This window comes from Phoca vitulina, unplaced genomic scaffold (assembly GCF_004348235.1).
Source record: "Phoca vitulina isolate PV1807 unplaced genomic scaffold, GSC_HSeal_1.0 scaffold36, whole genome shotgun sequence".
NCBI classification, from domain to species: Eukaryota; Metazoa; Chordata; class Mammalia; order Carnivora; family Phocidae; genus Phoca; species Phoca vitulina.
In genome coordinates, this window is record NW_022589739.1 from 1,701,458 (window position 1) to 1,725,648 (window position 24,191).

The 24,191-nt window shown below is 37.9% G+C and overlaps 1 protein-coding gene across 10 annotated transcripts in view; it reads left to right on the forward strand.

The window, feature by feature from the left end:
- The window catches only part of SOX6 (SRY-box transcription factor 6), a 595,827-nt gene that overhangs the window by 388,775 nt on the left and 182,861 nt on the right, over nucleotides 1-24,191 (forward strand). For all 10 annotated transcript variants that reach the window (XM_032426940.1, XM_032426941.1, XM_032426931.1 and 7 more), the window contains 2 exons: nucleotides 9,729-9,901; nucleotides 12,717-12,785. In XM_032426940.1, coding sequence (XP_032282831.1) covers nucleotides 9,729-9,901; nucleotides 12,717-12,785 — 242 coding nt within the window. The remainder of the gene's footprint in view (nucleotides 1-9,728; nucleotides 9,902-12,716; nucleotides 12,786-24,191) is intronic.

The following is a 24,191-nucleotide window of genomic DNA, read 5'->3' on the forward strand; positions in this document are numbered from 1 at the left end:
GAAATCAATGTTAAAGTCAAAATTGAGAATGAACAGAATTTGCTACTCATCCTGCTGTATTCAGCTATGAAAGAACAATCAAAGAAACCGTGATTTCAGAATCAGTATGAAATTTCCATTTCCATTTTCCCTCTACAAACACACCATCTGAGTTTGTAATGGGTGGAATCTATATTACTGGCCGGTTATCTGATCAGATACTCAGTACCGTAATCTGGGAATCTGTGAACTATCTGTGACTATGTAAAAATACAAATAAGCAATCTCCTTTTGTTGTTGTTTCAGTTTGTTTTAATGTAAAGTTTTTAGTAAACCTTCCCATTACGGTCTGAGCACTAGCAACAGCCAGGTCCACTGGGATGTCCTGATACCTACAGACGATACGGGGGAAAAAAGGTGGTCTGGACTGGGCTCTCTAGATTGCTGATCGAGTAATTAGGGGCAGACCTGAGCTGGGGGATTTAAGGAGGAGCCAAAAAGGCCACTAAAAGCCAGAGAACCAACCAAATCAATCTGTTGGGGAAAACTAAAGTTCCAAAATTTGAGAGTTCAGTTTCACATACTAGGTCTGGTGGAGTTTAAACAGGAATCCAGATGGGGAGATCTCAACACCAGGAATTTAGAATTTGGAGGAAATACGATTAGATGGGGAAAAGAGAGAGTAGGAGAGTGAGGGATTGGATTAGTAACGGAAAGCAACTACAGACAATGGTAGATATTTGTATCTTATGCTGAAAGATCAAAAGAGCTTTGTGCTAGTGGGTTGAGCTATCTTAAAGAACAAAAGGTATCCTAGATCCTTCCCTAGGTAAATTCTTTCATTTTAGTAAGGACCTCAGGAAACATTGTATTAAAAAAACCCAAAAAACAAAAAGAACAACAACAACAACAATAAAAACTTAAAAAGAATTTCAGCTACTTTGGGTGAAGTTGTTTTGAGAAGGTGGATTATGTTAGGAGTACTATTCTCCATTTATCATACGGTTAAGAGGACAGAGTCTCGGGCCCACCTGCCTGATTTTGAATCTTAGACATATGATTTAATAGCTTAGGACTTGGGCAAATTGCTTGACCTTATTATGCTTCAGTTCCCTCATCTTTAACATGGAGATAACAATATGACGTACTGCATAGGATTGTTGTGAGGAATCAATGAGTTGATATATATATATATATATAAAGCTCTTCCTAACACAAAGCAATTCTATGTAAGTTTAAGCAATTATTATTGTACAATGAGGCATACTGGGCTAAGCCAAGGATTCCCTTGATCTACACTAGGCAAGTTGTAAATACACCCTGGAAATGGGCAAGGATATGGTGTGCTTGTACGGGCAGCTGTGCTAAGCCTTGGTTGTATCAGAGAGAGTCCTCAGTCCTTGCTAGGAACACTTCCTAGACTTCTCCAGGTGACTTCCTCTTGGCTAGCACCTCACCATCTCACTCTGCAGCCACACTGCACCTCAAGGCAGCAGCACACTTGATGTGTGCAGATATTTGAGTGTATTTCTCAGCCTTTCATTGGTGTTGTAAATTTTGTATCTGGAATGTTTGGGAATGCCATGGTCTGCATAATCTTTGTATTTGGGCTTGGAACCAGGAGGCCATATGCTTGTTGAGGACAGAGGGTTTGGGGAATAAAACATAGCAGAGGATCTTAACTGCCAGGCTGGGTGCTAATTTCTTGAGTAACTCCAGGCATATCACTTAAGTCAAGATATATTTTTAAATCTATAAGTTGTCAAGGTTCAATTTACTCACCTCTTTGGTTGTCTAATTGCCTAGCCTAGCTTTTAAACTTATTTTTGTAAACAAAGCCTTACTGAGAAATTGTATATTTCTAAGCCTTATGTGGCATTAAAATTCTAGGTCCCTTAGAGCATTACTCCTAACTTTTAGGAATTTCCTGCTATGTATTCTAACTCTGAGGTGAGGGAAGATACCTCTTCCTTCACCTCCAGACTTCCTTAGATTAGGAATCAGAAGACCTGAATTAATATCCAATCTAATGCCCTCACTTGGTCAGGTTTCTTTACTTTTTGAAAGCTTGGTTTTTCATCTGTGAAATGGAAGTAACAATGAAACATTTAAGATGAGGATTAAATAAGATAACATAAATTCTTATTTAAGACAATATTTTGTTAAATAAGATCTGTTTTTCTTAATCTTTCCTTTCCTGTCTCCTAATTCTGGTGGAGCTTCTCCAGAAAGAACCAATCCTATACAGCAATTATTGAAACAAATTCTTTTGAGGTTTTTTTTTTTTCTTTCCCTAAAGGACCAAAGAATTCCATGTTTCTGAAAGGCCAGAAATTACTGTTTTTCTGTGTGAATTGTGGAGATGTAGCCACTGACCAATTACCATCCATAGAGAACAGTAATGTAAAGGCAGCCTGTCTTATACCGAAGGAGGGATGTTTCAGGATACCTTCATTTCTGGATCCCAAAAGGATGGGCTAATAAAGCACAATGGGCTGAAGGCCCAGCTGTGAGGTTAGGAGCCTAGATGGCAGAATTCCATGGATTATTCTTGCTCTTTTGGGATCTGCAACATGAATAGACCTCAGCTGATCCAGGAATAGACTTCCTTTTGCAGCTAGAGAAAGAGGAAGCTGAAGGAGAGGTGAGTGTGCCTGGAATAGACAGGGGAGTTTGATCTTAATTTAGGGAGTTCCTGGGTATTCTTGTCTTGTTTGTACACAATAGCTTTTAATGACTTTTTAAATGAGAGTTGTTTACATTTTAGGAAGGAAATTCTCATACATTTGGTGAAAAAAAAAAAACCAAAACCAAACAAACAAAAAAACCAACAACCCAGAAACACCCAAAAACAGCCTGTACCTCAGTCTATGAGCCACATTTCCTGTGGAGTGGTCCCTAAGTGATTCCTAAGAGCACAATTGCTGCCTTTATTTAACTTTTTATTTACTAAGGAATGGACAGTAGCATATGGGAGCAATGACAATAGCTGACTGATGAGAAAACAAAGAAATTCCAGTATTTTGCTGTTTTGAAAAAAGTCATTCAGAATTTAGTCATATTGGTTCAGCTGTTGTAACCAAAGACTGATAAGATAATAGAGGTCTTTGTGGTGGTTTTGTACTGAAATCCTTTATCTTTATGATGCACTGGGGCCCTTTAGAGTAGAAAGCTTTTAAAACTGCTGTTGGATTCAGAACTCAAATTAGCTGCTGGTACACTGGGACAGGGCTTCCTTTCTCAGGCAGTCGCCACAAAGTAACTTTTATCAGGGGACCTTCTGATAGATTGTTAGTTTCTCCAGCTCACCCTATTTATTTTTTGTTGACTTTTTGCTGCCCTATTTTGTGACATTTAAAAGAAGGCTCTATCAAAAAAGGCCAGTGCTAACTGGTGGACTGTGCTTGTGAAGTGCAGACATCACAGCCCATCTGATGTGTGAGGAGGCGGCGGGAGCACAGCACTTGAACCAGGTTACCTGTGGGCAGACAAGATCAAATGCAGCTTTCCTTTATGACTAGCATTGTATTTGGGCTTTCTTCTCAAACAATGTCCATTAAAAAAAAAAAAAAATTAGAACTAACCAGGGAATTCACTCTTAAGAGCTTTGCTTTTCAACTTAATTTAAAATCTTTCTGGATTGTTGGCTGAGTTCTTTGGTTGATGCTGCTTTGAAATTACTGTTAAGTGCTTTAATCTTTCTAGGATTGATGTGGAAAAGTGTATCTCCATCAGAACTCCACTCCAGCATCACTGCCAGCCCTCCCCATCGTTCCAAACACAGACACTGTCAGTTAACCAGGCTTCTTGTCATTTCATTGTTAAGTCCCATTAAGCTTATTACAGGAATGTGCGATCCAGTGACAGAGCATGGTCAGGTGGAAGTCTTATTTTAAATTCCCTAAGACACATCTCTAGATACCGCAGTTTGTTGGTATTAGTTTAATTTGGCTTGATAAACGTGTTTTACCACCATTGCCCTTCATTTCATAAGAATGAAGAGATAAAAACTGTGCAGAGAAATTAAAAAAAATTTAATTTGGCCATCTCTGCGAGTGAGCCTCTCCCTTCCCTCTCTTAGTCTCTCTGTCTTTCCACTGCTGTGCTTGTTTCTGGTTTTTTTCATTAGAAAAACTTAGCTGTCCCTAATAGCCGTGATCTACTTTCAGGGGACAGCCATAAAGACCTGTGTGAAATGTTTACATTGCAAAAGTCCTAGGCATGAGAATATTGTAAAAGAGGTGGGGCCCATCTCTACTTAGTGAAGTGCACTGCAAGGTGCCTGCCTTGTCCAGATGTGGAGTTTTCAGTGACTTCCCGAAGCCCCACCTCATTTCTAGCACCATGGATTTTAGTAACGGGGGGGGGGGGGGGGGAACTAACTAGCAGGTTATGGCGCTAACTTCTGTGAGCTGATGTAAAAAAAAAAAGACTTTAAATTTTAAACTTGATTTTTATTTTTAATTTTTCATTCTATATCAAGATGGGATTTATCCTAGTTATCTTTTTATTTTACCTAAATTCTCCTCAATTTTGAGATTTCTTTGTTGGTTTTGGGCCTATGGACAGGTAGTTACAGTTTGTAAAGTTAAAAAAAAGAGACTATTTTAGTTCATTTTTCCCCAGTTCTTCAGATTCTGACCAAAAAGGGCTAGAGGGCTGATTTTGAAACTGTTATAGTGAGAGATGGTATTTGAAAACTTTTGATGAGGGAAATTGCTGCCGTATTTACATTTTGAAAAGTGTTTCCTTATTTACGCACTATTGACTTCCTATTGAGACTCAAAATTTTAAGTACAACTGGTAAAGAATTCAATGGATCAAACTCAGTAAATCTGAAGTCACTGGAATAAAGGCCCCTAAGAAAAAAATGTGTCAATTTTAAAGGTCTTTCCTAACTGAAGACCATTTTGTGATAGAGCCAAAGGTTAATAAAATCAGTAGTGAATGTAGCAATTTTACAGATAAGCTATTCACAACAAGTGTAGTTACTTGAATAAAAAGCTAATTCAGTTCTAAAATGCCACATGCAGTAGCAGTGAATAGCTGCTTTTAGGTGCTTTCTGGAGGAGGATAAAATACAGAATCACGGCACTCTTCTCTTCCAGCGTCCCTGGCTGCCTGTAAATTGCTGTGAATGGGGCTGTGGGCTGACAGGCTCTATTAAGACAAACTGCCTTTCTCATCGGAGAGATAAAATAAATCAGGTGTTTAGTCAAATTAAAATACTTCAGCTGGAGCAGGCCCTGGGGAGCACTGATCCACCTGACTAATCTGAGAGAAACTCAAGACAGATGTGGTTTGGGGATAAAGACGACCCCGTGGAAAAAAAAACCAACAAAAACCTGCTGCACTGTCTTTGGAGTTGGAGAATAGACACAGTTTATAGCACACACTGTGGGCAACATTGGATAAAAACAGGTACATTGACTTGTAGAGAAGCTGTGCAGAAGCCTTTTTGCTCGTTCCCTCTTTGCGGAAACTACCTCTGTTTTTGTGTGGGAGAGACTATTTTCTGGCAATGTTTTCTAGAGATTTTAAGATAGCCTGAAGGATGTGAAACAGACAACAGTTAGGCAGCTACTGATGACCTCTGCTGGCCTGGGCAGATCCTCTGGATCTGAGCTCCTCTTTTTTTCAAGTTGATTTTATCAAAACTCAAAACATCATTTAAGACAAGACTTTTTACATGGAGCTAAGTTACCGCATAAGAGCATTCTGTCTGGTCTTTTGCCTTTAACATAGCCGGACGGTATTTAGGTTGCCCCACTGTGCCCCATAATTTGTCTACGTTTTCAACAACTCTGGCAGTTGTACAGTTCTTCCTCGACTCGTGATGGAGTGACGTCCAGATGAACCCATCTTCAGTTGAAAATATCGTTAAGTCCAAAATGCCTTTAATACACCCCAATCCACCTAATGGAGCATAGCCTAGCCTACCTTCGCTAGGCTCAGAACACTTACAGTAGCCTACACTTGGGCAAAATCATCTAACATCAAGCCTATTTTATAACAATAATAATAAATTATAATTTTTTGAATATCATCCCAAAACTGAAAAACAGAATGGTCATACGGGTGCAGTACGGCGAAGCACGCTGGCTGTTAGCCCTGGCCATCGTGCGGCTGAGTGGGGGCCGCAGGTCTCTGCCTCTGCCCAGCGTCTGGAGAGACTCTCGTTCCCCGGTGTACTGGATACGTATCACTTTTGCACCATCATAAAGTCAAAAAATTATAAGTTGAACTATTGTAAGTTAAGGACTGTCTATAGGGTTTGTGTTTTTTGTTTGTTAGTTTGTTTGCCATAGCAAAGTTCCATGTTCAATTAAACTAGTATTTTTTGAGTTGAAAAAACTTGTGTTCACAGGTTGGTTGATCAATGTGATTGAGATTCAATGTTATTTTTATTATAGCAGCATAAACATTTGCTGTTAATTTAAAACCGAAAAATCCAGCCCCACAGGTTTTAAATACCTTGCTTTAAACCACTATATGTGAATAAATACAATGGTTACAGAACAGAAAAATGATCATGCGTGCACACACACACATGCCCACGCATATAGGAACAAAGTGGCCTACACATTTAGAGAGTATAAGCTATTGTATGGTGTAAATTGATCTCTCCTTAATTTGACCCACAAGGGACTAATTGATATATCTATCTATATGTATAAATTCTCCATTGAGGGGGAAATTTTAGACTTGTTTTGCTACTATATTTCATTCCAACTGCATTCATTATGCCACTCATATCTATTCAAAATATATATATATATATATATGTGCTCCTCAAATTAAGGAAAAGATAGTGACAGTCTTATATGAATGCCTAAAATTTCCATTTAAAAATATTGCTCTCTGGCTTACTTTTTAAAAAATTTATTTAGATGTCACTGAATTTTTATAATTTTACAGCTTGAATATCATTAGTGATTTGTAAAAAGCTTCAGTTAAATGGTGATATTCTGTAAATACAGATATACATGTCTATTTGCATTGGAAGCACCGATGCATTTATAGACCTATTGGCTTCACCTTGAGCAGAAGAAGCTGAGAAGACATTTATATGTTATCCTCAGCTTCTCTGTTTCCTGCGTAGAGGAGAAAGGAGACTATATTGAAGATTGTTAAAACAACATTGTTTAATCTAGGAGAAGAGAAAAGCTTCCAGTCTACTGGGGAATCTAAGTACCGGATCCTACCCTTGTATTGGTCCTTGCCCAAAGTTTCTTATGAATGCTCTTCTTTATTAACAAAGAATTGTGGTACGGTGACTTTCCCGGAATCTACTAAGCCTTCTCTTAAATCACTGCATATAGATAGGTATAGAAAGAAAATTACAGGTAGATCAGAATATTTCCAAAAATATATGTAATAAAATGTGCATATATCCCAATGATCTAGTCTTATAATTTTCCAAACTATTTCCCACACCATAGCTAGAATGACCACATCATTCATCCCTTATCTAAAATACTGTAGTGATTTTAAAATATTCTTAGAATAAATATGAAGTTTATCAAGCATGGTCTATTAGGAGCTGTATGGTGTGAACTTTTCCTACGTCATCTGGTACTCCACCCCTTGCTTTAATTTTACTTGCTCAAATTTTACTATTTTCTTTCAACTTCTGGAACACACTAGAACTCCCCCTCCCCCACTGTCTCAGGGCTTTTGCCTATTTTGTTTCTGCAGAAAAGCTCCTTGACCACCCTCCAACTCTTTGACTAGTTAACTCTATTCATCTTCCTGTTAATTTGTTACTTTTTCAGTCTATCTTTCTTACACTTGGGCCTCCCAGACTTGGTTAAACTTTCCCCCAAATACCTATCATGTTGTAATTCTTTTTTAGTTGTAGTTTACATTTAAAAGTGTGATTTCTTGATTAAGGTGTCTCCCTACTTTGGACTACACAGTGCATGAGAGTAGGGAATTCTGTCAGTATCCTTAGCTCTATGCAGTCCCTGACACATAGCTGTCATTCAGGAAGTATTGTTTTTTCAATGAAAAATGAATAAGATGAGTAAATAAATACATTTATTTTGTATTTTCTCATTCTTATATATATTAACACATGCATTAATTGAGCTTGTTGCAATTTTGAAGAAATTTTATGATTCCTTCTAGGAACCTGCTTTTGTATTTTACTATTTCTAGATCAAGAAGTTCTTTTTTACCAAGCTGAAGTTCCTATTGCTGAAATAAAAACTCATTAAAAAAAATCAATTCCAGTAGCTGGAAAGAACAGCTTGATACAGTATTTGTGCTTTTATCAGTAGAACACATTTTCTAACATCATCTCATTATCTTATTTTTCTTTTAATTTGGATTTTAGGCCATCTTTCAACTCAGTGAATCTTCAAGGATATGGGATATTGACAGTTTGTTTGTTTCTTTATTTTTTAAGGACTTGAATTGGCATTGCAAACCCCAAGGTAGTCCTAAGTGCCATTAACTTCTCTGCTGACATCAGTTTTACCTTCTGGGAATCAGATACTAGCAAGTACTTGCCCGCATCCTCTGAAGGCTCCCTTTGTCCACGGGGCCACTCAGAAAATAGGACCATTGCTAACTGAAATATTTTTAGTTTCTCAGATTGTCCTGGTGCTTTCTTAGTAGGAATGAGGGGGGTTTCCTAAGGAGATTGGAAGTCTCCTCTTCCACACACACACACACACAAATCGGCAATCTTTGTCCCCTTTGACAGCTGGTGGCATCTTTCTGAAAAGCTTTCAAATCGTAGATCATTTCTTCGTAATGAAACCTGTGTGGCTCAAATACAGTGGGTTGAAATTCTTATCTTATGCTGTGGTAAATACTCTAATTTAGATTCACAAAAGGATTCTACACCCTTTACTTAGGAGAGCTGTGCAATTTGCCCATAAAAAGACTGTTCAGCACCATTAGTGCATACCATAAGTGTTCAGCGACATCATATTCATTAAACAACACATCCTTATGCATAACCTTTTCAACCTTGAACGTGTTTTTTCCCTTTGAAGAATGACAAATGACAAAGGGGTGAAGGAGCCCTCCAAGCAACATTGTTGCCTTTAAGGATGAACTTGAGAACTTTAGCTTGATCCCTTCACAGGGGGAAAAAAAAACCAGATTCAATCCTTTCTTACCTGAGGCAAGGCAGATTTTTTTTTTCCCCCTCTCTCTGTAGAACTCATTCCATGGCGAAGAGAACAACTCTTGAATTCAGAGACAGGTCTTTACACAATAGAAAAGTTTTAGGAGAGTAATGATTGGAAAATTCCTTAAATAACACTTATTAAGCACCTACTATGTCTTTATTAGTCACTGAGGGTAGAGATAACTAATATTATAGAAAATTAACACAACCTATACTTTCTAATCTTTGGTATTAAATATCATAGGTTTCCTAGCTTGAGCAGATAGATTTGGTAAGGGCAAGGGGGCGGGGAGAGGAGGAATATGGTAAAAGGGTGGAGATGGGGGTAGTTCTGCTTTTTGTTTTGTTTTGTTTTAAATAAGAGCAAGAGGGAAGAATGAGACTTTTATTAGTGATAATACTTTTTCTTGGCAGGGACAATGACTAACTCTGGTGTTCATTCCGTTGATTCTCTGTTGTGTTCTTAATGCTCACAGTAACCTCCAGTTACTGTCCCAGATCTTTTAAGTGTCTTAAGGTAGTCCCTTTCTAAATCTGCCCTCCCCCTTTCCCCAATTCATTCTGACTTTTCTCAAACTTGTGAGATATCTTCTCACTTCCATTTTAGGTACACCTGAGAGCCTGGCAGAAAAAGAACGGCAGCTCTCTACAATGATTACCCAGCTGATCAGTTTACGGGAGCAGCTCCTGGCAGCGCATGATGAACAGAAAAAACTGGCAGCCTCACAAATTGAGAAACAACGGCAGCAAATGGACCTTGCTCGCCAACAGCAAGAACAGGTGAGCCCTGCAAAAGGAGCTGATGAGCTGGAGATGTGGAATGTGCCAAGCTCAGCGAGTAATCACATTGATTGGTTTATTTGTCATAAGCATTCCTAAAAAAAAAAGAAGAAGAAGAAGGAAAGAAAGGAAGAAGCCTTCTAAAAATCCAGGGTCTTCACAATACTGAGGTGATATGTGGAGGACAAAGAAAGGCATCATAGCAACTGGGCATAACTGAAGTGATAACATTGTTCCAGAACGTTTGGATTTGATTAATTACTTAGGGACTTATTCACATAGGCATCACGCGTATTCCTAGTATAGCTTAACCATGAGTAAGTTGCTTCTCTCCAGGCCTTACTCTTCTCATCCAGAAAAGGAGAGTCCTGGTCTAGCAAAACTTTGAGGATCTTTAAGCTTACTGGTCCAATGATTTTCTCCGACTTTAAAGCTAGGGTGACCATAGGTCTCAGTTTTCCCAGAGTAGCCCTGGCTAGTGCCTGTTTTCCAGAGTAATTATTAGTAACCCCCTATTCCACTTGCAAAAGTTGTCGCAGTTTGAATGATAAATTATATAAATTATATGGTCACTCTATTCATAGCATAGGTAAATCATTGAAAACAAATTAGCACATGGCTCTTCTAAGAATTTGATTTCATTGATTTAGATGTGAGAAAGAAGAAAGAATAGCAAAGTTTAAATGTGTATCTTTTAAAAAATAAATCACTTTCCCAAAGGCTTTTCCTGTCTCATAAGAGTACATTAATCTAACAACAATGATCCTATAGAGTAGTCCCTGATGCTTTAGATCAGACGGACCCAAATTAATGTGTAGTTTTTAGGAATCTGACATTATTACTGGAATTATCTTTTCAGTTAAATGTATTTTATAGGGGTATATAGAGCAATATATGCTCTGTTGATTTTAATGAGTTGTGACGTCTGGTATTTTATATGCTTGAATATTTGCCCACATGTAGGAATATGGCCTCAGCCCCTAATGGAAAATAACATAAAGGAACACTGTAAAAAATCAGAAGTTAGAATGTCATTTAGCCATCCAGAGATGACACAGTAATTAACTATTGACACTTGTGAATAAGCTAGCACAAATTAATCTTGACACATTTGCAGACGAGTGATATCTTACAGTGAACACTTTGTAATTATATTTCAAAATGAAAATTAAATGACACTTAAAACTAGGTTGTCATGCTCAATGAAGCGAGCATGTAGCTCAACCGATTGGCAAATAAAATTCAGAATTTGAGCCACATGGTGCTTATGTACCATACTTCACTGTGTCAAACCCATACGTCTAGAGTGGATGATAGTAATTGCACTGTGGTGTTTTGGATGCATTTCTATGCAGCACTTTATCATTTAGGAGGGACCATCAATATTAGATGCCTAGTAGTGTTTCACTGGTTTGCTAAGAGGAAATAAATATTCAGAGGATCCAGCATCTATACCTAGAGTTGCCGAGTTGTCCATTTCTGATTTGAATGGTGACAAGCAGACTGGGCCTTTCCAATCTGATTAGACACTGTTTCCATTTTGCTTAAAAAGCTTTGGGAAGGAGTGGTCCCATCTCTCAAACTCTAGCCAGTGATAGGGGCAGCTTTATCATGAGTTCCAGTATGAGCCAGTCATCACCAGAAACCACAAAAGCAACATTTGGGAGTAGACTGCTATTTTTTGTTATCTTGGGCTGAGTGAAATGTGATTTGGGTGTTTCCCTCTGCTCTAGGCTGAAGCATCAAAAAGACTCAAGAAATACACAGCAGAGGGCTGATCCGCATTCATTTCCACTTCCAAGATTCTAGAATATAGGCTTTTGGAAGTAGAAGAAATAGGAAGGAAAAAAACCATAACTCTTGCCTGTAGGGCACTACTAAACCAAGTTCTTCTAAGTAGTCTCTGGCCACTTTTCCATCTGGCTTCCTGTGTGGGCAGTGAGTGTGTTCTTATAAGGGGCATCTCCCGGGGCTCCAGCTTTTGAGGCAAGAGGCAGCCTGATGCCTAACTCATGTTTTATAGTAAATAACATTATGCCGAAGAAGTTGTTTGCTCTTCCGAGGGGCAGATTCAGTCCTCAATAGGGCTTGCATTGAGTGGTTAATATTTCTTTTTATAGACCAGATGGCGTGTTCACATGTTGAATCTGACTGCTGGACGAAGGAAGGGAATGTAAAACTTGTATGTGGATCCTGAACTTTAAAATTAACGCATTACCCTCAAAAGGATAAATATTAAATTTTGTTTTTAAAAAGTGCTTTGTACCTGTGACATCCACAACAACAACCAAAAAGATTTCTGACTTTTTGCTGCTTTTTTGGCACTCCCTTGACAGTATTTGTAAGTTTTATCAGTTCTGGAAATCTTTCTTTCAGAAAAGGTTTCTCCCCAAAGTAGACCACAAGTAATAGAAAGTTCTTTCCCGGCTTTGCTTACAGATTGTACTTTTTATATCCGAATTAAGCTCTTGCGAAAAATGTAGCCAGAGTTTTCCTGCCTTTATTCTCCAAAGATCAGATTTCGACATTCCCATTCTTTCCAGATGACCAGTGCAGATATGGATGAACTGCTCACAAGTGTCATGCAAGGGGTACTGTTCACCTACAGAGAAAGATTTAGGCGGTAAGCAGAGAGGTGGCACCTGTTTGAAATTTTTCATTTTCCCCCACTTACCAAGTCTGCCTCTCTCATTTTATGGGAACTCTTTCCCCCAGAAGTGCAATAAAGCATTCTTGTCATTCCGAGAGAGCTACCTGGGCAATGGCGAAGGTGCGAGCGTTTCATATGAACTTAACGAGACTTTGTTTCCGATAGATTGCAAGACAGCAGCAGCAGCTTCTGCAGCAGCAGCACAAAATTAATCTCCTGCAGCAACAGATCCAGGTCAGTGTGCTTTATTACTCTCGGCTGATTGTACTTAGAGACTTGCCTCCTTGCAAATGGAATTTAAAATGCTGCAAATGCGCCCCGCTCTCTTGTCGACAGGGCTGTTCCTCAAGGATGTTGTATACAATTGTACACATGGATGTAGGAAACATTGACCACGACCACGCGGTGGTCTAAGCATTCGGATGTGAGGCATACACAGAATAAACCTTATCTCTTTCTCCTTTTGCCATTCGCCCAACACTCACCCAGTGGAAACCCAAATGGTCTCAAAGGTAGCACACACGTGCTGTTTTTATTGCCACAAACCACTTTCTGCTTTGTATTCTACCAGCTGATGGTATCACAGGGAGAAGCTGACGCTTATTTGCTTATCAAGACTGTCTGATTGGGTCAGTTATGAGAAGAGTCTTACAAGCTGGGAAAAGATTGATAATGATTAATTTGGTCTTTAACAAATATTCACTGCATTTCTGCTGGGTGCTGAGGGGAATAGAAAGATCAGTGAATAATTATGTGTCTTCAAGGAGCTTATAGTCTGGAAAGGAAGAAACACTCGTTCCCGAATAATTGTAACACAATTTTAAAAATCCCTTTTTTGTCGTGGCAGTGTAACAACACGGTACATAGATCACGATTACAGTGGCCTGGGAAGGAATTCTGATTTCTGATGTTCCTATAGACACCTCATGGTTAATGTAACTAACAGCTATCTGAGATAGGTAAGGGAAGTGGCATCCATTTTTGAAAAGGAACATGGGTATGTGACTTCTAGAAAACCTTAGAATACAGACCTGGTTGTCTGGTGATGAATCCTGAGGAATGCTCATCCCAGATTTCTGTCTACCCGCCATGGCCTCTGTGCTTTCTCTTGGTTGCTATGGATGTTTTCTAACCTCTGCAATCTGTGTTGCAGCCTAGGGGGGGCGGTATATTGTGAATTACAGTATTCCTTTGCTTGCGTTTAATATTACACCTTCCTGTCTTTTTAAAAAATCATTCGCATAAAGTCATAGTTTACTCGTCTGCTCTTTCATTGGTGAAAGCCAGTGATTTTAACGTGGAACCTTGCTTCATTTGTTAATCATGCTTGGTGTTCCATTTAAAGTACCAACTTGGTGCCTGAGGAAGTCCCTGTACTTCGTTTGGCATTTTGTCCCGTTATCTTCACTCAAAGGTTTTCACCAGTGACTTCGTTGTTGTTGTTTAATTCATTCTGATTCTATCTTCCCTACGCAAGTATATATGTTTCAAAATAAAGAGTCCAAATACAGGGGAGATGGAATGTCTCTGGCATTTTTGACAGTCAGCTTTTACAATTAAATCGTGGAATAATTTCTCCTCCTGATATCTCTTTTATGACTCATGCTGAGATCCTTAATTAAATAACTGTCCAGGTGTTCCTTGGTTCTGCCCTTATTAGAATTTTCAGTGTGTCTCCTACTGCTAAGGTCAAGATTTTTAGCCTGTGGTTTCCTACATTTTTCTCGAGATTCCTCTCTAAGAACTCAGTAGGTGTCAAACAACCTGATCATTTAGTTGTCTCTCTTTCTCCTATTTGTAAAGCAGGAATGGAAGAAGTTTCCTGAGATGTTCCCTGATTTATCAGTTACTTATTGTTAAGGTTTTTACTACATCTTTATTATTTACTTCTTTCTTTATTTTCAAAGTATTTCACTTCTTAGTCCACTGCTGTTTGTATGAAGTGGCTGTCTTAATTGATGTTTGCTTTGTGGTACTGAGGATGTCAGATGAATAGCAACCAAATCAGTTCAGAGCATTTTATGAAATATTATTAGTATTTACTGGTTGCATATGATTTTATGGTTATAACTTTACTACGTGAAATTGATGCCTTTTTTCAAGAAACTATAGAATATGATGTTAAAATATTATTCATCAGAATGTTCAATTTGAGAAGATAGGAAAACTGTTTTTTCAAGCTTTCTAATAGAAGTTTAATTGCTTTTAAAAGTGTGGCTATTTCTTATTGTTTAAATTTTTAAAAATTGAAACTAATCAGCACTTGATCTCAACTGTACAAATTATAAAATCAGAGAGATTCAAAATGTCAGAGTTGCATTCATTTTAGAAATATAGGAATCTTTATAAGATTCATATTTTAAAAAATAACAGGAAGCAATAACCTGTATTTATAGTTCATTCTGTCCTGAGCTACTGCATTACTTCATATCTTGTCAGTACTTATCTTATCAGTATAGACCATTCAAAGAATTTTTCAAATGCTGAAAAACACTCCTTACACAAAACATACTTATCTCTGACACTTATGAAGCAGGTATTTGATATTCAGACTTTTAGTTATTATTATTTTTTTTAGAAAGGAAATGGGTTGGCTGTATTTTCAAATATGGTTTTTGACAAGCTATAGTCATGATCAAATTTAGAAGAGATTATTGTTGGGTTAATTTTAGTATACTTTTTGAGCAAAATATGAGATTTAAGAGATGCCTCCAACACTTTTCTATCATGAAAGAAACATTCTCCCTTTTGAGAACAAACTAGAACAAAGAGTAAAATAAGGTGAACAGAAAACCTTCTTCTTAAAGCAAATGTATACAGAGACAATTTGAGCCAAGTTTGACCTTCTTTCTTCTTTTTAAATCTTGAGTCCTAGAACCTTTTAGCTAACATGGTCAGCAAGATTAAGCCATGGCAATTGGCTATGGATCATGAGTATCAGGTGGTTACATTCAAGATTGCTCTCTACTTCTAGTTCAGAATGCTGACTTGTGAATCTGTCTTGTTGTTTTGGAATTTGCAAGCTGTAATAGAAAGAAAGGGAAGAGTGTCTAATCTCTTGTAACAACCACACACCAACACATCTGGACCTATTATAACCGAAACAAATGAAAACCTGAATGGTTTACAAAAAATGAAAAAAGCAGGATTTTTCCTTAGAGATCGGAAAAGGCATGATGAAGATAGTATTGTAAAAGTCCCATGCTTATTTTATGTGAACTCATACAGAACTTAAATGTTTAGTTAAAAACCCTTTCATTTATATATTTTTCTTCTTTAAATATAATTTTTGACATAATTTTGCCTTAATAAATTCTAACTGCATTTTGAAAGAGATACCATGTAAGCCGTGTTTAGAAAGTAAGATGAATGATCTTTGTGAACCAATGTTTTTATATTTTTGATGAGTCAATTTTTGCCATTAAAAAATCAGGGTAATAACTTTAAATGATTATTAAAATGCTTTAATACTAACAGATCTTTTAGGAGGCTGTTTGCTTAGTGAATTCAAATCCCTCTGTTTGTGCTTTGGGGAAAATGGTGATTCCTCTAATTTGTTTCAGATTAAGTAATTCCCCCGATATAGAGCCCAGAAAAAGTTAGACATTTTTGATATTTCCAGGACAGAAATAGCACAGTTTTCATCAAGTCTATGGAAAGCCAAAATAATAGATCCTGGAACATGGATCCTTGGAATTGGGAATGTCGGTTCTCGTGCTTTAATTCCAAAAGACAGATAACTGCTTTTGTAGTGTCATCTTCCTTGTTCCACTGTTGCACTAGAATATCTTAGCCAGTCTTTTGAAGCATTTTATTTATGAGTTATGTTGACCAGTCAACAAAATTCACTTTAATCCATTGGACATATCAAAGTATATGTACAGTGTTTTAATCAACTACTAAATGGAAGGCTAGTCTAAGCAAAGGAGAAAATACTGTATAAATCCTGCTTTCTCGGTCCATCCATAAATGTATTTATCCAACCTCAGTTGACCATGTCATGGTTCTTGAAGCTAGAGAAGATAGTCTTCATGGACACAACATACCACATTCTTTGGTTTCAATAGCACGTTATTAGGAACACATTTAATGATGGCATTTTGTTGCTAAAACTTAACCTTTGGAAGAGAATTCAGCTCATGAAGATATCTCGGTGAGAAACTTGCTTTTCCAGACATGAACGGTGTTACCTCCTTATTCACGTCTCTTCAAGCCCCAATCTTAGAGATTTTCAAGTGGCTTATATCATGTACTATACCGGCCGTGGCCTCTCCTCACATCACTGATGGAACCACAGTGGTCTCCTAACAATGGGCTGGCTGCTTGGGGGATTATTTGGGCATTTGGCTTCCTGGGCCAGAGCCGACGATTTAGTGAATTCATCCACACATGCCTTTTTTTAGTATAATTGTGAAACTTGAAATTCTTAGCTTTTTGTTAATCTTTATGACTTTTAATCCTTATGATGAATGCACAATATTCATTGCCCTTTCCTCATCATTTAGTACATGCATTAGATGGCAAACTCCATCTGTGGAAGGCCTGAACTAAATGCCCTTGCTGCTGCTTTCCACATACTCTTTGTCTCATCTGAAAGCTTTCTATTTTAAATGCTGTAATACAGGCTGTTTATTTACAAGTGTATTTCTCCTCCCTGAAGCGTCACTCTGTCTTGAGAGTATAGGAGTATTTTTCATACACAGTATTTTCTGTTTTGACTGTGATATATTCCTGTGTGCTTTTCATATATTTTGTGTGTCTCTGTGTGTCTGTCATGGGATAGAGCACCATTTGGTAGGCATTCTTCTTCTTCCTGTCTGCTAACCAGGAGAGATGTTAATATTATAAGAGAGGAGGTGATTGTTCTTAAACCATTACACAGAATAATTTGAGATGTACTCTCACCTTTTAAGGAGATAGACCTTGTCTTTTGTTTCCTTCAGTATGATTAACTATAGGCATTTCAGGTATCTGCTGAGCAGAATAAGGACTACCTTTTTATGTGAAGTAGTTGTCTAAAGATCAGAAATAATTACTTTGTACATTAGCCTTCATGGCCTGTATGACCTGGTTAATTAATTTTTTGCCAGGATAATAATACTAGATATATATTTGAGGATATGCTTCATCATTAAGTATCTAAGTGACCTCTAATTTTAAGAGCTGGACCTTGGCATTTATTGTCTTTTGGAGATGGCTGCAGGAGCTGACACGAGCCTGATGAAAGTCAGGAGCCCTCCAGTCTCATGGAGTCCCTCTGTCTTATGTTGTATCTCTGTTAATTGTATTTAGCATTGATAAACAAAAAGCAATTACAGTGCTCCTGTTTTGGCTCTAGCCAATAGTTCTTCTTTGTGTTATTGATCAGGTAACGAATCTCCGTCCAACAGCCTCTGAGCAGGACTAAATAAACCCGCGGGATGTAATCTGATACCACTATTGGCACCGTACATGGATCTGATACTCCCCTGCAATGAAATGAGAGTTATAAACAAAGCTTAGAAGTCTAGGATTAGCCCCCAGCTTCAGCAAGCCCTTAAAATATTTTGTAATTCTATCTTCAATCATGAATTAGCCAGGAAAAACAGACCCTGTCTCCTCTATTTCTCCGCTGTATGCTGTTTTTAATTGCCCACAGGCAGGCTGTTGTGATCTTCTTTGGAAGTTTAAAACCAAGATAAAAATGCAAATCTAATTATTTCTTTTATGTAATCTAATTAACTTTTTAAGTAATGATAGATGCTCCATAGCTTGCTTCAAACATTTTAATAATGAAGTCTCTGAATTATAAAGAATAGGTAAAGCTGCTATAATTCATGAATAGCAAGGGCCTTCCCAGCTAAAAATAAAAATTCTCTGTGGATTAGAAACTCCGATTTGGCCATGCTAGACTGTTAAAGTTGGAGTGGATCTAAAAATAAGAAGTGATACTTGCCCAGATCCTGTGAGTTACTTACTACATGGAGTTATTAATCAGCTTGCTACCTGTTTTCTAAATGTGGCCCTATGGCAGAGATCTCTCCCCAGACCAGAACCTGAATCTCAATGCTTTCCAGGCCCTGGGCTTCAGTTTCCCTCCCCCGCTCTAGGTGACCCTCCCTTCTCTATTTTACCTGCTTATATTTATCTCTGACTCTACTCCCCAGCTCTTTCTCAGACTACTGATACTAAAAATTCCGGGAAACCGAAGTCTTTGCTTCTTCCTGGGATTAATGAAAAAGGGAGAGCACATGACCTCTTCAGAGGCAGGAGGGTATGGAGCAGCGTGGACAGATGACCCCGGTGCTGCCGGCATGTGACATTATCATTACGTAACACTGAATCAATCCCATGGGGAAAAGGCGGCTCTCTTCTATTTTTTTCTTGATCGCTTTGATTACATTGAGGGCTCAGTTTAGTGTTAGTCTTTAATACCTTCCTAGGATGTGCTAATCTCTCTCTGTAGGAAAGACAGAGAGAGAGCGAGCGCGAGAGAGCATCTTAGTCACAGTCTTTGAAGGCAATAGCATTTAGCTACAAATAAAATGAAATAAAATAAAACTTTGATTTTTGTACTTACCTGGTTATCTTGTATTTATAACAAGAGATTTGAGGTTTCTACTTGAAGTAGTGCTATAAAGTTTCCTTTTGAAATAAATGTATTTAAGCAAAAAAAGTCAATTTAAATAAAAACCTTAAGCAAATAATAGTTGCGTACTTGGGTATGGCAAAAATTACGATGGTAGTCTTTAGCGATAAATTTTGGGAAGCCTCAGAAAAAGTACTACACGAAGAGGTATTAAATGATCCCCCTTCACCCTGCTTCCACTTTAATAGAAGATTAAATTCAAAACATCAATATAGGTCCTCATGCTTCTCGTTTGCTCATGGGGGCGGGGTGGGGCGAGGGCGGGTGGCTATTCCTGGTGGACAACAATGCTGTGAGTTTATCATTAAGCTATATTTAAAAATAACCCTGAGGGGTGCCTGGGTGGCTCAGTCACTAAGCGTCTGCCTTAGGCTCAGGTCATGATCCCGGGGTCCTGGGATGGAGCCCCGCATCAGGCTCCCTGCTCCGCGGGAAGCCTGCTTCTCCCTCTTCCACTCCCCCTGCTTGTGTTCCCTCTCTCGCTGTGTCTCTCTCTGTCAAATAAATAAATAAAATCTTTAAAAAAATAAAAATAAAAATAACCCTGACATTATGGGGGTTTTTTTTGTACCTCCTTTGGAATTAAAATGCCTTTTCTTTTTAGGCAGTAAAGGTGATAATAGATGGCATGTACTTTGTTTTCCAGTAGTTTATTTGGTAAAATAAGACATTCCCAAATGTATATATAAATAATATAATAATAACTTCATTATTAAAATGTTTGAAGCAAGCTTTGGAGCATCTATCATTATATATATATACATATATCTCCCCAGTGTTGTTTTTCTTTGAAATTTCTTTGGAACTTTTTCTCCAGTCCAAATCCTGTACTTTACAGAAGGAAACTGAAATTCCAGACTTGTCCAAGCTTAAAAAGCTAAATATTGTCTGAGCTATGAGTGGGACCCAACTTTCATGACTCCTAGTCTAGTGCTCTTTCCAACATTCCAGGTTGTGTCTCAATTTGCCCTTTTTGTGACTTGAATAAATCTTAGTGCAATTTAGTTTCCTAGTTTGTAAAATGTGGAAAATAACACCTAACATCTAAAAATCTCATTACATTCCCTTTGTCCTTAAACAGAAAAAAATTGAAGATTTGCCATTAGAATCAGTTTATATCCCAGAACTACTACAACTATGGGTATATACCCACAAGGAAGGAGATAAAAAGAACATAATTGGGATCTTCTTATAGTGTAGTATGAAATGTACTCATGGCTGAGTGACTCTTTGGTATTTAATATAAACTTCTTAGATAGTTAATTATTTTACTTTCTGGGGGCTTTAAAGTGATATGTCTTTATATTGAGGGTCAGTCACCTTTAATGTTAATACTTTTCTTTACAGCTACCTTCTCCAGCTGACAAAAGTGAGCAGTGAGTGACAGCATTTGATGCCAGTGGTTCTCAATCTTGGTTGTACCTTGTGAACACTTGGAAGCCTTTTAAAAATACTAATGCCTGGGTTCCATCCCAGAGATTCTGATTTAATTGGTCTGGGGTACAGTCCTAGTTGAAGATAGTTAGAAACTCTCTAGATGATACTAGTGGACAATCAAGATTGAGAAATACTGCTTTATACAGTGTAATGCAGACTAAATGATTAAATGTGAACTCTAAGTTGTTTGGACCATATCTATAACATCTATGTATCAGAGGGTTGGGCATAGCTTAAACAAATAATTCTTTAGCAGCTGAAATATACTTTTGACTTTAGTCACAGCTATTTTACTTAAAAGCTAGAAACCTTATGATGGATCATGGTTTAAACAACTTAAATAAATTTAGTTAATTGTTCTAATAACTTGATTTTTATTTATATATAGGTATACTGACAAAACAGGAATGTGTTGAGATCAGAATATTTTTTTCCTTTGGGAGAGGGTATTTAAAATAAAAATGAAGCACAGCATTTCATAATAATACAAAAACTTTCAGAAAATAAATTCTCAGTTACTACTTAAACAAAATGACCCAGGAAATCCACCCGTGTTTTTTCAAAAAATTCTCTACAAAATTGACTACATCTTGATATACTTGTGGAATGTATGAACCTGAATACACCTTTAAGCTAGATTTGTACATATAAGTAGAAGGTATAGAGAATAAGATGCATTATTTCAGAGTGTATGTAATTTAAAATTTTATAGAACTAGCACAGATATTGGTTAAAAAAATCCAGATTTAAATTCCAGTTCTACTACTAATTAGCTCAATGATCTGTTTTGCTACTTACTAGCTATGAGACAAGTTTCTTAATGTCTCTGAGCCTGCATTTCTTAATTCCTAAAAGATGGAATACCTTACTAGTTGTGAGATTAGAGATCATCATATAAAGCCTCTATCTAGTAAGTGCTCAACACACAGTATCTATCACCATCATTATTGTTATTGTTGTTGTATACCAGGTATCATTTCAGAGTACCTTATAGAGAAACATATATATATATAGTATCTATGTTTATGTTTGTATCTATATACACATGAATATTTAGAACCCACACATTAGTGATGTGAATATAGGGTAATCAATGTCGATGCATTTAAATCTATTATGACCATGATAATCTAAAGGAAAAGAAAGAGCAACAGTTTTCTCTGGCTGCCAAATGAGAGCTGTTTCAATTGTCAGTGAGAGGAGAGTAAGGTTTATCTGGCAACTACTTACCAGAAGTAGTTGGCCAAGAATTAGACAGGGCTGACTGGAGATTGTCTAAAAGGGAGCACGGCATTTTATTCTGGAAAACAGGGTCAAATTCTCACCTTTCACACCCAAATGGGCTTTCCTATTAGATCAATAGTGCTTGCAAAGTTAGAGGGACAGTAAATGAACCTTTCCAATTTATTTTATAGCTTAAAAAAAAACAAAAACCCCAGATGAAGTTACATGATGTAGCAGCACAAAATGCAGAAGTCCTTCTTGTTTAAAATAAAGTTGTTCATATAAATCTTGTGTAAGCCGTCTCCTGTAAGTCAAGCATTTGCCCAGCTTTTGTGAATTATGTCTATACTCAGAATTTAAGAAGTTAAACAGTATGCATACCAGACTTGAGAGATGGGAAATAAAAATTGATATACTGTGTGACTCTTGATACAGCACAGGGAAATATCTTTTAAATTCTGAAGGGATGTCCTGACATAACCATTTTTAATTCACATAAGGTAACTCCCAGTCAAAGTTATTAATGTTAGAGTCAGATATTTTTACTTGTTCAAAAGAAAAGAAAATAAATGATGCAAAAGGTATCAGGGTCTCACTGTGAGACGCTGAGTTCATTTATGTACCACCCGATCCATTAAGAAAATGTTGAAGTTGTAACATTAAACAATGAAAGTCAAGGAATTCACAGATCAGAATAAAGGGTCAAGTCCATCCTCAGGTCATAGTCATGACTGTTGTTGAACATACATTTCGGTGGAAGATGTGAATTTTCTACAGTGGCTGAAATGAGTGCAGGCGGAAAGGGCCCTCAGCTGGGGTGACTTGGCAGCTGCTTGAACGTCTGACAAGGTGGACAAACGGTTCTAAAGAACTCACAGCAGGCCTGGCTTCTTCTGTACTGGGCTAGCATCATTCATTTCCCAGCCACATGAGTGTTGGCTGCTCCTTTTGCATTCTTTACGTGTAGTATTCATAGGAAAAGGGGGGGGGAACAAAAACCAAGAAAGAGGATTTTAGTTTCAGCTGATCGTCTAATAACTTTTGTCCCCTTTTGAAAGTTGTGATGATGTCAGGAACCAGTTACCCAAATGGAAAAACATTCCTTATGTGCTATTATTTGATAAAAGATGTAAGTTAAGTCCTAGTTCGCTGTTTCGGAAGCTGGCTGTGGCAGAAGTCATTTGTTAACGTACAGAGAATTCGTTAAGTACAAGGCTCTTTAGGATTCCTGTAATTGAATGGTGCCTGAGGAGGGGATGCGGGGCCTGAAACTTCAAGGAGAGGAGAGCTCTCCAGCTGCTGGCTCGTGTATTTGTCTGTCCTAAAGGACCTTTTTTCATCCTGTGGCTGTCAGCTTCTCCTTCCTCCTGACTTGCATTTCACTGAGAATCAGGAATATCATGATCGCTCCCCGATCATCAGTTTAGGAGCTGGAGGCTGGGGTTTGAAGGAATCAGCATGCATATAGTGGGAGAGGAATGAGCTTAACAGCAGAAGATGATGGAGAGGAAGGAAGTGCACATTGATAGGAAGCTGTCACCTTGCTCAGTGATGAGGAACGGAGGCTTGAGAAAAGGAAAAAGTAGTTCTATGTTTTTCTCTCTATCCGACTCTGTGTAATTCTTTGTGATGCTTTGTGCAGACTCAGGTTTCTCAATTTTATGTTTGAAGATTAGATGGAGTGGAGGCAGTTAGATGAGCTGGTATGCTCTATGGAAAAGCCTAGAGGGCAGGGCTCCTGGCTGGCTCAGTCAGTGGAGCATGTGACTCTTGATCTCAGCGTAGTGCGTTTCTGCCCCACATTGGGCATGGAACCTACTTAAAATAAGAAAAATAATAAATAAATAAATATTTTTTTAAAAGGAAAGAAAAGCCCAGAGGAGCAGGGAAAAGTGAGAGAGTAGTATTCATTATTGGTTCCAGCCAGAGGTTATTCTCAGAAGATCAGGTAGACCAGGTCAGATCCACAATGATAGAGCAGACATGTAGTCTAACATTGGAGGAATTCCAGCTCATGGCTGGATTATCTATAGTGCAAGGGTGGAAACCAGGGCCAAGAAAAATGCTGTTGGGCTCTTGAAGTTGGCCTCCACACAACAGCTGTTTTCCTGTTAAGATTGTCTGATTTGGTTCTATTGTAGATTGTGAGATACACTGGTCTCTGGCAGGGCCCTTCCAGGGTCTCTGTTTTAGGATAGAAGAACACCCCTGGAATTCCTAGGGATCCCCTATGGGAGGGAAATTCAGATCATTGGCAGTCCTGTAGAAGAGGTCATTGGAATTCTCTGTTTAGGACTTGGCTTTCATATCAGTACAGGATCTTTCCTTCTCAGTAAGATTGGACCTGACTG